The sequence below is a fragment of the Tachysurus vachellii genome, chromosome 24 (genome assembly GCF_030014155.1).
Source record: "Tachysurus vachellii isolate PV-2020 chromosome 24, HZAU_Pvac_v1, whole genome shotgun sequence".
Classification (NCBI taxonomy): Eukaryota; Metazoa; Chordata; class Actinopteri; order Siluriformes; family Bagridae; genus Tachysurus; species Tachysurus vachellii.
The window spans coordinates 5,464,993-5,481,940 of NC_083483.1; the positions used below are offsets into that span (position 1 = coordinate 5,464,993).

Below are 16,948 nucleotides of genomic sequence, written 5' to 3' on the forward strand. Positions count from 1 at the left end.
TCCTTTTTCTCTCATCTTACCCTGTGATTAATTCTAGCTAGTTTGCTCCCAGTCATCTCTCTGCCTATCTAACTGACATGGCAGGTAGACTTCAAGGACATTTTTAAGATGAATATTAACCCACTCATTCATATATAATGAAGGTAACGTTCATTGACCTGATATTAGATTCCTGGGCATTTAAATAGTCATTTGTTCATCCACACAGATTATTTACAAAAAAAAAGCACTATAACCGGTCCTGAATAGTTCTGTGTCTAACAAATTCCTTAGATGATCAAACACATCAACATGCAGCAAGTTCACATTATCATATTAATCCATGTCAGTAACACTCGCCATATGGCTCGTCGTCTACCTTCAGACCGCAGGTTGACGACCACTGTCTGGCTGTTGGGTCGGAATTTTCAATCAAGAACGACTCTTCAGTCTCTCTCTCTCTCTCTCTCTCTCGTCCTCTCTTTAGCCACGTCACGTGTTCAGTCTGTTGAAGAAGTACGTGCGTGCCGAGCAGAAGGACAGGCAGCACACCCTGAAACACTTTGAGCACGTGCGCGTTGTGGACCCCAAGAAAGCCGCTCAGATCCGACCTCAGGTACGCAAGCAGACCTCAATCTCACAGAGACGTTATACAGAAAATCTGCTTCCTAAAAACTGGATTGTAGAGATCACAATGTGAAGGAGGGCCGTAGTGATTCTGAAAAGGTTTGAATATTATATTAATAACAGGAGAAAGCTGCGTTTATTTCTTTTTTTTTTTTATTGTGTCCCGTATGAATACAGCGTCGAATAAGCTTCCTCGATTAAGGTGCCTGTAATATTAGTAGTAGTATGCGTTCAGAAACCTGGTCTTACATTTGATCTAAAGCACATTGGCACGTGTCGCCCCTGAGGATCAAATAACTGCCTGTGTGCTTAACGTTACACCACTGCGACAGACAAAAGCGAGAGAGCAGGCTGAGGAAAACAGAGTGATATCCAGACATCCATCACAGTGTGAGTCGGGGGGAAGACGATCTTTGATGCGTCTGACTGCTTTGCTGTGGTGTGAAAAACATCTCAAATGTCACTTCTGGGATTGCGGTTTGGGCAACTAAAGTCTGCTTAGCCTTGTTACTACTGTTTTATTCTTCTTATTGTGGTGCTGTAAAGCCTTAAACATGTTTAACTGCTTTTTTAATAGAGATGTTGTCGTCTTTGTCAAACGACAAATAATAACAGACTCGTAATAACAGACTGAAGTTTTCTGGCTTCACGTGAACGGATTTGGACGTGTATTACAAAAGACACAAATCCGCTTCAGGGCATAAAACGGATCAGACGTCAGGACCTCTGGCTTTTTGTTTTTAGGTGTTGACCCACTTGCGTGTGATCGAGGAGAGGATGAACCAGTCTCTGGCGCTTCTCTACAAAGTTCCAGGCGTGTTGGAGGATATCCAGGATCAAGTTGGTGAGCGTTTCTTATTTCTATTTGTCCTTTTTTGTTGTTTTTTTTTCTGCCTCCAAATATTACATGTGTGTCGTCAGCCCAGCATGCACCAGTGTCGTAGTCCTCTTTTATTAGACAGTGATTTGCCCGTGCTTTGTTTTTTTATTTATAAATTAATTTTGTTTAGAGTTGTTTTTAATCTTGAGAAACGTCCATATTAAAGCAGCTATAAAGTCCTACATGAATGCAACTATAAAGTTGTTCCAACACCAGCCTTTCATTTTATTTTATTTTATTTTATTTTTAAATAGAAAGAAAGAAAGAATGAAGTCTGTCATGTTCATGTTACTGAGAAACAGGAAATTAGAGAATTCGTAAACGTTTCCTTTCGGTCTGCTTCAGCAGAACAATCAGTCATTTTTCTCCAAGCCTTAGTATTATTTGGAAGGTTTGTGTAAGAGCTGTTATTATAGAAATAATCAGCTGATTCATTTAAAACTGAAATGTTAGCAATTTAACTGTACTGAAAATTGTTCAACACCTTCTAACCAATCAGATTGGAGAATTATTTGATAGAGAAATATTCCATCATTTAGTGTGTGTTCATGTCCTCCACATGTCTTTTTTGCCCTTCTGTGTGTCTACGGTGTTTATTTGTACCCCGTGCGTCATTTGACCATCTGTGCCTCCCTGAATCAGTCACAGTCTATTTCTCTCTCTTTTTCTCTTTGCCCATCACCACGTCTGTCTTCTCCGCTGCCTCCACTCTAGTGTAGTCACAAGCATCAGCAAGTCTGTGATTTAAGCACCTTTTTAATTAGAGAAGTGACCCCTGAGCTTCGTTTTACTTCACCTCTAATTTTGTCCTCAATTTCATTCCCTTTGGCTGTTTTCACTATGCTTTTAATCTCTGGCTACATTTTAAACCCACAGTCTTGGTGCTGACTTTGCTTATGCAGTTTCTTCTCTTTTTAAAGGATTCAGATATTGTTAAAAGTCTAACTGTTGACTCAATGAGTATTTGTGCAGTGATTGAAGCAGTGATTGTAGGGATGTCGTAGCCTAGTGGTAAGGTGTTGTGCTATCAATCGGAAGGTTGTGAGTTTGAAATCCTACGTCCACCAAGCTGCCACTGCTGGGCCCCTGAGCAAGGCCCTTAACCCTCAATTGCTCAGTTGTATAAAAATGAGATAAAAATCGCTCTGGATAAGGGCGTCTGCTAAATGCTGTAAATGTAAATGATTGAATGTAGTAATAATCTGTAGATAATAATCACTACAATAAACCTTGAAACTCTGACAGGATCCTCTAAAATCAACCATTTACCCAGTGGTGGCTAAATCGCAGGCTCAGGGCCTCCATATATATACATACATACATATATATATATACACACACACACAGTATATGAATCCTTTAATATATATATATATATATATATATATATATATATATATATATATATATATATATATATATATACACACACACACACACACACACACACACACACACACACACACACACACACACACACACACACACACACACACACACAGTATATGAATCCTTTAATATATATATATATTATCATATCAGCCAATCAATATACAACTGTATCATTTTAAATTCTGATTAAAAATATGTTAGTGTACACAGCCATTGATATGTTTACTCTACTAGATATTATATATGAGTGCTCACCATATGAACAGAATGAACACCGTCAGAATGAACAGTGTTGTAGGCAGTTAATCTGATTTCTGCGTTCTCTTTGTCAGAACTGTTACAGCGTGAGCAGCAGGAGATGTCAGCACAGTTAGCGTCACTGCAGAGCGACGTGAGAGTGAGCTACGGCAATGACGCCCTGATGCCCGACAGCACCGCCCCGCTCGACCTACTGCCACCTGAGGACTCCTACCACCTGGGCTTCATTCACCCTGAAAGCTTCAACCAGCCCAACACTGAGAACCACGGTACACACAACACACTCGTACGCTCATGCAGTGTTTATAGATGACGTTGCCATTGTTACATCCGTGCAGTTATCTAATAATCCTGGTCAAGAGCTTCTGTCAATGTTCACGTCAAAGGAGGAAATACTGTATGTGACTCACAACCCCATGACTGGCTGATTAGGTAACTGCATGGATATTAGTACATATGATACTTAATCAGCTCCAGTATAGCAGTAGAAAAAAAATTGCCCTTCTGCTACTAATGTTCCTGTGAGGACATGAAGATGCTCAGTCTTGTGCTTGTTTTTGCACTGCGTGTCTAATTCCAGCCACAATTTCTTATCTCTTTATATGTAGCTTTTATATGTGCAGTCATAGCAAGTCAATTAATGCTAACTCATTTAATTTATTCGAAAACAATACATTTATTTATTAGTCGTTCGAAACGTAGGACTCTTTCACCACTCAGTTAGAAGATATGATTCATCCAGAGATGTGTATTTAGTAATAGTAATACATTCAAGAAACAGAAATATTAATGAGAGAATGCACTCCATCGCAGCTAACAGACCGTCTAACATTAGTCTCTTCTCTCTCCGCAGTCGAGCCTGTCGATGTTCGTCCCTTTCCTGACAGAGGGCTTCCTACTCACCCAGGTATGTTTACTAAATCTCTAATACAACAGGCTAGTCAAAAGGTTCATTATAAAATTCATTAAAGCAGCAGTTTCACCTTTAAGAGATGTTAAAGCTTTTATTAATTGTATTAAAGGTGGGGTGCACGATGTCTGAAAGACAATGTTTGACATTTGAAATCACCAAAACAAACACGCCCCTAACCCAAATGGGTGTCACCCTTGTTTTGATAGCTCCACCCCACACATACATGCGTAACCCAGGCAACTATTATGCGGAACCTGCTGGGGCGGCTGGCCGAGAGGATATTTTTATCAATAAATGAACACAATGAGTAATACTATGGTAATACAGATGTGTATTTGTAGTACTGTGTGTTGTACCGTGAAAGGTTTAGCTCGTTTCACGCAGAAGAAGACTGCGGTTCAACACCTAGAACCCGAGGCAGAGGTTAGGGCAGGTATCCACCATGTCAAGGTTTCAATCGCTTTCTGCTAATGTCACACATGCACACTGAACACTCTCTCCGCCCCATACTGACAAGACACGCCCCTTTCTGCTCATTGGCTACACGTTTGTTTTGTTAGTTTTGTCGACTCAGTTTTCTGAAGCATTTTTCACCCCACCTTTAATGTAAGTATTACTATACTGTCATAATACACTCTTGGGTTCTTTATAGTTCAATAGAGGATCCAGTATTGAAGGATGTACAAAGAAACTGTTTAAACTGTTATTTCATTGAAATTTTTATGAATGTACGCACAATTGTCACACGTGTTTAATTTTGCTTTCCTCTGTGTGGTTTTAGTATCTGGCCTGAAGCCTGAGGATGTTCCTGAGCTGAGGATGGAGGCAGAGGAGAGACACAATGCTGCTTATGAAGTTCACCACCAGAAACTGGTACGTACATATGCACAATAACGACATCCCTTAAACAACCCTTTAATAAGAGTGTGGCGCATCACACAATGAGTTTTTGATGGGAAAATCCTGACACCAGCCGGACATCCCGTTCATGCAGAGAACCTCAGGTCGATGGCATTTTGTACATTTTCTGTGAACAGACCTGTTCAGACGTGGATTAGGGAGAAGGGTCTTAAGTCATTGAAGAATTTTATAGGCATCATTTTAAAACCATCTTGTGCAAAAACTCTTTCATGATTCTGATAAATAGATAAGAGTTTAATTTACATTTAGTGTTTTATAGACCTGTAATTAAAATTTTGATAAAAAAAAAAGGTGAAAACTAGAAAAATGCTGATTCCCAAGGCATCCGTTTTTCTAACCAGACTTTACCTTACAGAGTAGAGATGTGTTTACTATTTCCTTTACGTTAAAATGCTTTTTCCAGCCGTCAAGGGTGGGGTCATGTCACTGCACTTCATAGACAGCAAAAGACTTGTATACATTCCCTCACCGTTGAGAGACAGACACACACACACACACACACACACACACACACACACACTCACTTGATTTCACCATTTCCGGACACCAGCCCCCTGCTCTCCTGTGATCGGATATAAACTAGTGCCAGGAGCGGGCGGCTTCATTCTTGTTACCATGCCACCGGGTCAAGTTGGCATGGCAACGCAGACCCACTGAGATGGCAGCTGCTGCATCTTCTCTTGAGCAATTTCCCTAGTGACTGAATTTCTTTCTACCAGTAGATAGTGGAATGTCTCTTTTCCTATTTAACTTTTTCCGTATTCTACTTTCTCTCCTACTCGGGTAGGTTTTCTTCGCCGAAGACGTCAGCTCTAACAAGGGTGCTATTATTGGCCTGATGGTAGGAGGTGTCGTCATAGCAACCGTCATTGTCATCACCCTGGTAATGCTGCGAAAGAAGCAGTACACATCCATCCACCACGGTGTGATCGAGGTCAGTGCGTGTGTCCTCACGTCTGGGTCTCGTTTTTTTTTTTCTTCCTCTCGTCTATTTCATGAATGTAAAGATAAAAGGATAACTTCTGAGACGGAGAAAAATGTTTACGGACGCAACAACCGAATACAGTCGACCTGTAGTGGTAATTAAGATTTATTTTCCTGTCCGTCATTTAAACACAAACCGTTATATAGACTTTAAGTATGCAGTGATGCAGTGAAGCTCCAAACAAACAGACAGAATCCCTGACATCACTGACTTATACTATAGAGATATACAGTATGTATAAATTACAATTTTTAACTCAAGCTTTATTACATTGTTTCTGTCCCTCTAAAGCCGCTTTGCAACAGCGTCCGTGGTGTAGAATCGAACCGAATGTTATGAAAGGCATCTTATCAAGTACTTTAATTCTTGAGGAAATAAGTCACAAGCTTTTCTCAGACATCTGGAGTCGGTTTGGTCGATGGCGTGAAAACATCCAGTCGTTTTATTTTCGATACGTCCTGCATGTGTTACTGTGAGAGATGTGCATGACTGTAGCTTCGAGGTGTTTGTTGACATGTTGTTGTTTTTTATACAGGTGGACGCTGCCATCACTCCAGAAGAGCGCCATCTTTCTAAGATGCAGCAGAACGGCTACGAGAATCCCACCTATAAGTTCTTTGAGCAGATGAACTAATGATCCACGTGCTAGGCTGTAATCCCCTAACCCCTAACCCCTTCCTCTTTACCCCAGTGGACAGTGTTGGGAACGACTCTCTCGCTGTAGTACATAACCTTCGGTGCCATAAGTCACTTGTGATTGGTCACTCGTCAAAAAGATGCATATAAACAGGTCAAACCTCTTATTTTACACATGTAGTGAAGCACTGATTCAGAGTCAGGTGTTCTATCTTTCGATTTTGAATGAAACTGGGCTGATCTGAGGTTACCCCATTCACCCCTCCACCCCATACACTGTCCATTCCCACTACTACTTTAAATGCCGAACACTGGGATAGAACTGATTAGCATTAAAGACACTATTCCTCATTTTCTTTTCTTCTGCACTCTTCTGTCCTTATCCCATGGGGTGCTTTGATGACAGCTGTGCTGTGTTGGATTCAAAAAGGATTAAACTCATGACGATAAGATTATAGTGATATCCCTAATGTAGTCTTGAACGAACTCCTTAAATTTAAAGATTTTTTTTTTTCCAAGAAAAAATAAATAAAAGAAAAATCATGGATCAAGAGAATTTTTTTCTTTAGCTGAATCTAATGTATCGTCGTAATGCAGAAAAAAAGAAACTAGATGTATCTATTTAGTGCATGATAAAAAAAAAATAATGAAGAAAAACTGTTGTCTGAATGGGTCCTTTCTCATGTAGAGATCGTCATTTTAGCAGGGTTCAACATTTACCGTCTTCTCATGACTTCGGTTTCGCTAACAAGCAACAACCGTAGACAGATTGGCTTTCTGCTTTGATTTTATACAGACATGATTTACAAAAAAACAAGATTTTTTTTTCTTTTTTTTTTTTTCGATTATCTTTATTTTTTACTCTGAGTTCCTCCAGCGACTGGGGGCTGGAAAATCAGTGCGTATATTTCTATCTTGATGTGTTTTCATCCTGTGCATTTTGGAGATCTCTCTCTCTTTCAGTCTCTCCTTCTCTCTCTCTCTCTCTCTCTCTCTCTCTGTTTCCACGCTATTTATTTTCTGTTTGGATTCACATGGTTGGATGTGTTTTGTAACAGGTTTTCAGGATCGAGGGTATTTCCTGTTCGGGTGGTAGGGATTCACTGTATGTGTTTGTATGTTCTCTCCAGTGAAGCTTGTGTTTTTGTACAATCCCATGTGAAGTAAAAAAAAAAAAGAATAAAAAAAAAAAAAAAAGAATACCTTCTTTCCTTCAGCCTCTAGTTTCCTAGAAAACTTAACACCAAAGAGGCTTTTTTTTTTCTTCTCTCGTCTCATCTCTTGCTTGGGCTGCTGCAGTGCAGAACTGGGTGTGATTCCATGGGAAGGATGGAAAGAAATGAGAAGAAAATGTCTCCTGGATAGACAGTCCAGTCTCTTTCCAGCCCTTGTGCAATCCTTTAGTAGTTTATTTTTTAAGATGCGGTGTATTAAGAGGTTGCCAGATTGGATCCATGCAAAACAATTACACAGAGGAGTATTATATGTAGACCTGGCAAAAAAACAAAAACACTAATATAAGTGGGAAGATAAAGTATCTACATTAATTAAACCGGTTAATTCATATATAAAGTGATCTTCGAGCCGTGTCTACTTGCTAAAATCAGATTTCAGATTAAGGCTTAAAGAGGGCAGATGGTTTTTGTTTTTTTTTTTCTTTCAGTGGAGGCTCGTTGTACTTCAAGTAATCCTCTCAGTATGAAACTCCTCACTCAGCTCTTCTGATGAACGTGACACACTGCACTAGCCGTCAAGCATGCGTTAAAGCGTCTGCACTGCTGTAGCGAGTGACTTTAAACCGACAGAAAGTGTGCAAACGAAACTACACTGTTCTCGTGAACATCGTGTTTTCTGCAGAGTTTTTTTTTTTTTTCCTTTTTCTGTATCATTTTGAGCTGTCTTAGGTAGTCATTAAAAAAGAAATAAATAAAAACAGAAGACGACGTAAATAACTCCGAAATATTACTGGATAAATAGATAAAGTGATTGTGGGTGCAGTTTTCTGGCTGAGGTGTAAGAAGGCATTAGGGATGCAGTGCGTCATGCTGCGTTGTAGATACAGAAAGCAGGACTCGTTTTCTTTCTGTGTGACTTTTTCTTCCTCTGTGTAAGTGTATGGAATATTTGCTTTGACTGGAAACACTATGCTTTATACACTGAATTCCATAAATAAAGATTTGAATGTACATACAAGATTTCCTGTGTGGTTGTACATCACTTTGCATGTTTATTTATTTATTTCAATTTATTTGTATAGCGCTTTCAACAACTCCCATTGTCTCAAATCAGCTTTACAGACGTATGGAAACAGAAGAGAGAGCAAAAAAGAAATAAATATATAATTATAAGAAGAAGAAGAAAAGGATAAAAATAAATAAATGAAAATATACAATTAAAGTTTAAATTTAATTTAAAAAAAAAAATACTAATATAGCTATCCCTGTCTCTAATGAGCAAGCCTGAGGTAAAGGTGGTGAGGAAAAACTCCCTGAGATGATATGAGGAAGAAACCTTGAGGGGAACCTCATAGACATTTGGGTGACACTGGACATTTTTATTTAAGTATAACGCTTTTAACAATGGAAACGGTCACACAGCAGCTTTACAGGAATACGAACATTGAGAATAAAGCCAGAGTTGATGGTAGTGAGTAAAAAAGCTGCTGAGACAATGTGAGGACTCATTTGGTGACACCAAAGAGTGAGATTATAAACCATTTCCCTTCTGTAACTGAATAGACAGATGACTTTAAAGACAGTGTTCGTGTCCGTCCACCTCAATGAGAACCCTGTCAGATAGTTTAAGGACCAGACATAGCACTTTAACTTGTCGTTTGTTTGTTTGTTTAAGTTTTGTCTTTCAGAAAGAAAAATCGAAGCACAAAAGGTCAAGACTAAATGAAGTTTCAGGAAACCACTGAAGCCGTGCTGACCTTTACATAATGAACACCTTCAGATATGAGAGACTGAAATAAATAACGCTGGCTACTTCTTTCCCTGCAAATTATTCCTATTCAAATAAATATCACACAAATATCAATTATTTTATTAACAAAGTTATATATTTTGAAATGAATAGCTGTGTGTATACTGTGTGTGTGTGCAGTGTTGGTTATATACAGTGAGTTTATAAGGCTGTGTGTATACTGTGTGTGTTCAGTGTTGGTTATATACAGTGAGTTTTATAAGTCTGTGTGTATACTGTATGTGTGTTAAGTGTTGGTTATATACAGTGAGTTTATAAGGCTGTGTGTATACTGTATGTGTGTGCAGTGTTGGTTATATACAGTGAGTTTATAAGGCTGTGTGTATACTGTATGTGTGTTCAGTGTTGGTTATATACAGTGAGTTTATAAGGCTGTGTGTATACTGTGTGTGTGTGCAGTGTTGGTTATATACAGTGAGTTTATAAGGCTGTGTGTATACTGTATGTGTGTTCAGTGTTGGTTATATACAGTGAGTTTATAAGGCTGTGTGTATACTGTATGTGTGTTCAGTGTTGGTTATATACAGTGAGTTTATAAGGCTGTGTGTATACTGTATGTGTGTGCAGTGTTGGTTATATACAGTGAGTTTATAAGGCTGTGTGTATACTGTATGTGTGTGCAGTGTTGGTTATATACAGTGAGTTTATAACGCTGTGTGTATACTGTATGTGTGTTCAGTGTTGGTTATATACAGTGAGTTTATAAGGCTGTGTGTATACTGTGTGTGTGTTCAGTGTTGGTTATATACAGTGAGTTTATAAGGCTGTGTGTATACTGTATGTGTGTTCAGTGTTGGTTATATACAGTGAGTTTATAAGGCTGTGTGTATACTGTATGTGTGTTCAGTGTTGGTTATATACAGTGAGTTTATAAGGCTGTGTGTATACTGTATGTGTGTGCAGTGTTGGTTATATACAGTGAGTTTATAAGGCTGTGTGTATACTGTATGTGTGTGCAGTGTTGGTTATATACAGTGAGTTTATAAGTCTGTGTGTATACTGTATGTGTGTGCAGTGTTGGTTATATACAGTGAGTTTATAAGGCTGTGTGTATACTGTATGTGTGTGCAGTGTTGGTTATATACAGTGAGTTTATAAGGCTGTGTGTATACTGTATGTGTGTTCAGTGTTGGTTATATACAGTGAGTTTATAAGGCTGTGTGTATACTGTATGTGTGGGCAGTGTTGGTTATATACAGTGAGTTTATAAGGCTGTGTGTATACTGTATGTGTGTTCAGTGTTGGTTATATACAGTGAGTTTATAAGGCTGTGTGTATACTGTATGTGTGTTCAGTGTTGGTTATATACAGTGAGTTTATAAGGCTGTGTGTATACTGTATGTGTGTTCAGTGTTGGTTATATACAGTGAGTTTATAAGTCTGTGTGTATACTGTATGTGTGTTCAGTGTTGGTTATATACAGTGAGTTTATAAGGCTGTGTGTATACTGTATGTGTGTTCAGTGTTGGTTATATACAGTGAGTTTATAAGGCTGTGTGTATACTGTATGTGTGTGCAGTGTTGGTTATATACAGTGAGTTTATAAGGCTGTGTGTATACTGTATGTGTGTGCAGTGTTGGTTATATACAGTGAGTTTATAAGGCTGTGTATTCTTGTATGTGTGAAAATAAGATGAAACATTTGATCACGAGGTTGAAGCCCAAACACCTGTAATCATGTTTTTAGAATGAACCTCCTTTTAATGGAGATTTTATTTTCGGATGTGAAGATTTGAGATTTTCACACCGGATGTGTGACCTCTCCCCCCCCGCCCCCCCCCCCTTTTTTTTTTCCTCTTCCTCTTCTCTCTCTCTCCCTCTCTCTCCCTCTCTATCTCCCCCTTTTTCTATTCTCTCTCTCTCTCCCCTCTCTCTCCCTCTCTATCTAACCTTTTTCTATTCTCTCTCTCTCTCCCTCTCTCTCTCCCTCTCTATCTCCCCTTTTTCTATTCTCTCCCTCTCTCTCTCCCTCTCTATCTCCCCTTTTTCTATTCTCTCCCTCTCTCTCTCCCTCTCTATCTCCCCTTTTTCTATTCTCTCTCCCCCCCTTTTCTCTCCCCCTCTCTCACTCTCACTATATCCTTGCTTTTCACTTCCTCTCTCTTTCTCTTCCTCCCCTCCACCTTTTTTCTCTTCCTCTTCTCTCTCTCTCTCCCTCTCTCTCTCCCCCTTTTTCTATTCTCTCTCTCTCCCTCTCTCTCTCCCTCTCTATCTCCCCTTTTTCTATTCTCTCTCTCTCTCTCTCTCTCTCTCCCCCTTTTCTCTCCCCCTCTCTCACTCTCTATATCCTTGCTTTTCTCTTCCTCTCTCTTTCTCTTCCTCCCCTCCACCTTTTTTGTCTTCCTCTCTCCTTCTATCTCCCCTCTTTCACTCCCTCTCTCTGTGAGCTGAACGATGGCATATACACTGAACTAATGATTCAGTTCAGTAAATATAATGATCTAATTAAGTGACTGTGTTTCCTCATATTAAATACTAAGTATGAGTCTGAGATATACAACAGAGATGTGTTAAAGACAAACTAACCATGTTTGATAGAAGGTGAAGGTCTGCTGCCTCTGTCCTCGTGTTCTTTAACATAACAGTGTCCCCCAGTCTGGCCCTTAGCTCATACATGTGGGTGGAGTCAGCAGGAGCCCAAAGACAAGTCTGCATCAGCCCCAGTGTGAGCTTAGAAAGTTTCAAATATGCCTGTTTTTGGCCAGAAGGGGGCAGAGTGCACCACTAAACACTCAGATACCAGAAAAAGGTGTGTTTATATAAGTTACATTCATATATTACATGTGTGTGATCCATTAACAGTGTCGTCTCGATCGGAGATTCTCATGCTGTGGAAACCGCAAGATGTCAGGACAGTGTGTCCTTACAGAACTCTGTGTCATCCAGGGGTGGCAAATTATTCTATCTTAATATATTTGTGTCTGTGTCTCTCTCTCTCTGTGTGTGTGTGTGTGTGTGTGTGTGTCAGCTCTTGTGTCTTGACCCACACAGAGGTGGTAAGTTTGAGTTTTCTTTAGTGGTTTTCCTTCACACTTTTCAGCAGGATGTTAACCGGTTTTGGGACAAAAACACAGTTGCATCCTGCCTGATACCAAATGTTCGGGATGAGACTCAGAGATTAAATGTAGTTGAGGATGAGATTCAGATTAGATGTGGTTGGTGATGAGATTCAGAGATTAGATGTGGTTGGGGATGAAACTCTTATTAGATGTGGTTGGTGATGAGATTCAGAGATTAGATGTGGTTGGGGATGAAACTCTTATTAGATGTGGTTGCTGATGAGATTCAGAGATTAGATGTGGTTGGGGATGAGAGTCAGAGAATAAATAGTGTTCGGGATGAGACTCGGAGATTAGATGAGGTTGGAGATGAGATTCAGATTAGATGGGGTTGGAGATTAGAGTCAGATTAGATGGGGTTGGAGATGAGATTCAGAAATTAGATGAGGTTGGAGATGAGACTCAGATTAGATGAGGTTGGAGATGAGATTCAGATTAGATGAGGTTGGAGATGAGATTCGGATTAGATGGGGTTGGAGATGAGACTCAGATTAAATGGGGTTGGAGATGAGACTCAGATTAGATAAGGTTGGAGATGAGACTCAGATTAGATGAGATTGGAGATGAGACTCAGATTAGATGAGATTGGAGATGAGACTCAGATGAGGTTGGAGATGAGACTCAGATTAGATGAGGTTGGAGATGAGAATCAGAAATTAAATGGGGTTGGAGATGAGACTCAGATTAGATGAGGATGGAGATGAGACTCAGATTAGATTTGGTTGGAGATGAGACTCAGAAATTAAATGGGGTTGGAGATGAGACTCAGATTAGATGAGGTTGGAGATGAGACTCAGATTAGATGAGATTGGAGATGAGACTCAGATGAGGTTGGAGATGAGACAGAAATTAAATGAGGTTGGAGATGAGACTCAGATTAGATGAGGTTGGAGATGAGACTCAGAAATTAAATGAGGTTGGAGAAGAGACTCAGATTAGATGAGTAAAAAGAAAGAATTTCGTGGCTATGATTTAATACACCCGCTTTATGGAGTGTACGAATCAGAGGGTAGCCCTTTAAACCGGAAGTGTTTCGGAATACGGGTGGGGAAAATACCATAGATATCTATGGGAGGAGAAGAAGAAAATTACCCACAATCCAGTGCGTCGTTGAAGCGGCCATTGCTTGTGAACGGCTTCTAGCTGCAAGGTGACTGTGATATTGTTGGTTTTTTATTTAAACTCTAGTGAGATTTAATCAGGTTTGTGCTCGAAGGCTTGTGTTTGTTCACGGGTTTGTAATAACGGATGTCTGCAGATGTTTAGTTTAAATGTGTGTTATAGAGAAACAGGAGCTAATCAGCTAACTAACATTAGCATCGGGCACAAAGTCATTTGTGTGGAGTTTTAATGTTTATGTGTCTTTAGGCTGAAACTCTATCAGCTTCAGCTATAAAACACATTAAAGGCGATTAAAAGGTCATTAAGAACAGTTTAGATACCTGAGTTTGGCTTATTAACATTAATTTAATCAGGAAAAGGACGAGTAATGGCTCTGAACGTGTGATAGATAGATAGATAGATAGATAGATTATGTATGTGTATATGGATATAAATATATAGATAGATATTATATATACACAAAAGATCTTTCCATATATACACATACATTATATATATTCTCTCTCTCTCTCTCTCTCTCTCTCTCTCTCTCTATATATATATATATATATATATATATATATATATATATATATATATACACACACACACACTTAATGTATGTATCTATATAGATATAAATATATATACATATATGCGCATATAGATATAATGTACGCATGAAAGATGATCACACTTGCAGGTGAAGTAACCATTAATCCACAGGGACGTTCATGATAAAATATTATTTTGTGGTTGAAGCTTGTTTGGAGCATCAAAGTGAGCTTTTCAGATGCAGTTATAATGAACAGATTTTTGTCTGGTGAAACATCAGGCTGCATTGTAATAAACTAAAATAAGGCTGCATTGTAATAAACTAAACTAAAATAAAAATTGTGATTATTTACACACTTAACTGTAGTGTGTGTTTGGTTTTCTTGTTCAGAGACAGCATGGCGCTCCGTCGGCTCTTTCAGCTCTCCTCAGTCTTCCGCTCGGCTGTGACTGTGACTCTGCGCAGGAACATCGGCATCTCTGCCGTCCTTTTTAACAAGGCGAAGGCTCTGGACCCTGTACAGAAAGTCTTTCTGGACAAAATCCACGAGTACAACGTCAAGAGCAAGTGAGTGTCAGTGACCAAAGAAACAGATTTTTTTTTTTTTTATTTATTGTTTCCAAGTCGTGACCTTGAAACAAATCTGTCTCTTTCTTGTATAGGAGCTCAGGTGGAGTGGTTGATGGTGGTCAGAGCTACCAGAAGAATATGACAGAAGAGATAAGCAAACTGCAAAGGTTATATGGAGGAGGCGACATGACTAAATTCCCAGACTTCAAATTCACAGGTCAGTGTCAGATCTCCAGTCTGGAGCTACAATAGTGCTTTTACCCAGGACTATCTCTATCCTGGCTGAGTGCATGCGTCACTTTCCCATCACTTTTCCTGTGAATGTAAGATCGGTTTCTTTATAGACTTCAAGGGCAGTGAGTTTGTTTTAATGTCAGATTTAACATGTAATGAAAATAAAGCAAATTTACTCACTGGCAATCCACACACTCAAACATAACCAAGTTCATTGTGTTACAAATACAGGAGCTCAAGTGCAAACCTGAAAGTTGTGCACTTTATGAATTTCAAATAATTTAACTATTTATGATGTCATAGGGTGCTGGATTATTTCTTATAGAGGATGTAATACAACTATTTTGTAGATTGTCCCTGGAGGACTTTACTTATCATGGGGAAATTAATTTGTGATCTAAACTGCAACATGTTATTGTGTATAAATACTGTCTACAATCATAATTTCTTTTAAATCCTTCAAAATGCCTTCTAAACTACAGCTGAAGGTTTTTGTTGATGTTAAACAGCACATCTGTGTGACTGTATGACGGTATTAGCATCACCTCTGTGTCTCACCTGGATTTTAAGCACAGTACGACTCAGCTGGCAGAGAAAATAGTGACGTTACCGAGTTGTGCTGCAGCATCTGGTGGAATATTGTAACAGTTATAAAAATATATCTTCATCAGATTACAGAAATTAATCCCCTTCTATAACAGAGGTACCTGTGCTAAAGGTGCTGAGTACAGTATTAAGACATCTGGGTGAAGAAATTTCATTAAATAATAATAAACACTCCTGTAAAATAAAAAAGGAAATCAAGAAGTTGGAACATTTTCTTGTCTTAATGTGAAAATTACAACACAAAAATTAAGTGAGAAACAAGCTTTTTATTTTAGCAAGAAAATAAATCAGACATTTTTGCACACCCTAAACTAACTGTGTTGAAGCAGCTGTTGATTTTATTAAAACTCTTTAAGTCTAGAGTCTATCAACAGGACATGTCTCGTCTTACAAAATATTCTGCTTCCAATTGGTCTCCTGTGAACAGTCCATATCTGGGCTCTGATTGTCATTCAGAAACACTGATGATCTTTTGGTTTAATTCGTCATGCTGAAAGTTTGAAGTTCCTTTAATCTGTAGTTCACTTTGGTAACAGACACCTGAAGGTTTTGCTTTAAAATCCACCAGTATTTGAAGGTATATTCGTGCTTCTTAAAGAGAATCAGCTTAATGGTAAGAGAATCGTTACCACCTTACTACATGATGATGATGCCACCATGCAGTACTGTGGACCTGCTGATCTTTTAGCAGCACAAACTCCCAAACAAACCTTTTGGAATGATGTAATTATACCTGTAAAATTCTCTCAACAGATCGTAACGGCACATGGTTTGTGTTTCTTTAGTTGAGCTTAGACGTGTGTAGACTTTTTCATGTCCATTTTTGGTTGTTGATAGTTTACCTTCTACGAATAACAGTGTTGTGTAATAATGTCAGTACAAATAAAAGGTCCTGCTTGCTTTCATTTCAGTTCACTAAATCCTTGTTCTGTTCTTTTCTGTTTTTATTCCATCAGAGCCCAAGCTGGAAGAGGTGGCCAAGTGAGCAGCTGTCTGTTAAAAGTGTGTGTCTATCATTCTGAGTGATGAAAAGAATTATTTAATAAATCTCTTGGTTGAAAAAATGGGTATAATGTTCATTTTTATCTATTCATCATATTAATATCCTTCTACTAAAAAATCAGATTCTGTCATCAAAATAAAATTCTATATGGTGTGTAAAATAGAAACTCCAAAGATATGAAGGTTTACTTTCTACACCTTGTTCACCATCTATGAGACATACTTTGAGTTCTTCAGTCACCTG

General features: G+C 38.8%; 2 protein-coding genes across 2 annotated transcripts in view; both read left to right on the plus strand.

Moving 5' to 3' along the window:
- The window catches only part of appa (amyloid beta (A4) precursor protein a), a 34,129-nt gene extending 25,343 nt beyond the window's left edge, over positions 1-8,786 (plus strand). The window contains exons 11-17 of the mRNA XM_060860907.1: positions 467-595; positions 1,351-1,450; positions 3,211-3,405; positions 3,990-4,043; positions 4,831-4,922; positions 5,758-5,904; positions 6,491-8,786. Of these exons, the coding sequence (XP_060716890.1) occupies positions 467-595; positions 1,351-1,450; positions 3,211-3,405; positions 3,990-4,043; positions 4,831-4,922; positions 5,758-5,904; positions 6,491-6,589 (816 nt within the window). The 3' untranslated portion in view covers positions 6,590-8,786. The remainder of the gene's footprint in view (positions 1-466; positions 596-1,350; positions 1,451-3,210; positions 3,406-3,989; positions 4,044-4,830; positions 4,923-5,757; positions 5,905-6,490) is intronic.
- A 4,908-nt stretch (positions 8,787-13,694) lies between these two features.
- On the plus strand, positions 13,695-16,810 carry atp5pf (ATP synthase peripheral stalk subunit F6). The gene is made up of 4 exons (XM_060860183.1): positions 13,695-13,785; positions 14,683-14,859; positions 14,955-15,079; positions 16,659-16,810. The coding sequence occupies exons 2-4, from the start codon at positions 14,690-14,692 to the stop codon at positions 16,685-16,687; spliced, it is 324 nt and encodes a 107-aa protein (XP_060716166.1). The 5' UTR covers positions 13,695-13,785; positions 14,683-14,689; the 3' UTR covers positions 16,688-16,810.
- Positions 16,811-16,948: the final 138 nt, after the last annotated feature.

Bases quoted from the DNA above. Each gene is read 5' to 3' on its own strand.
- atp5pf (XM_060860183.1), top strand. From the start codon at position 14,690: ATGGCGCTCCGTCGGCTCTTTCAGCTCTCCTCAGTCTTCCGCTCGGCT. The intron at 14,860-14,954 runs GTGAGTGTCAGT...TTTCTTGTATAG, and splicing joins GAGTACAACGTCAAGAGCAA to GAGCTCAGGTGGAGTGGTTG. The intron at 15,080-16,658 runs GTCAGTGTCAGA...TTATTCCATCAG, and splicing joins CCCAGACTTCAAATTCACAG to AGCCCAAGCTGGAAGAGGTG.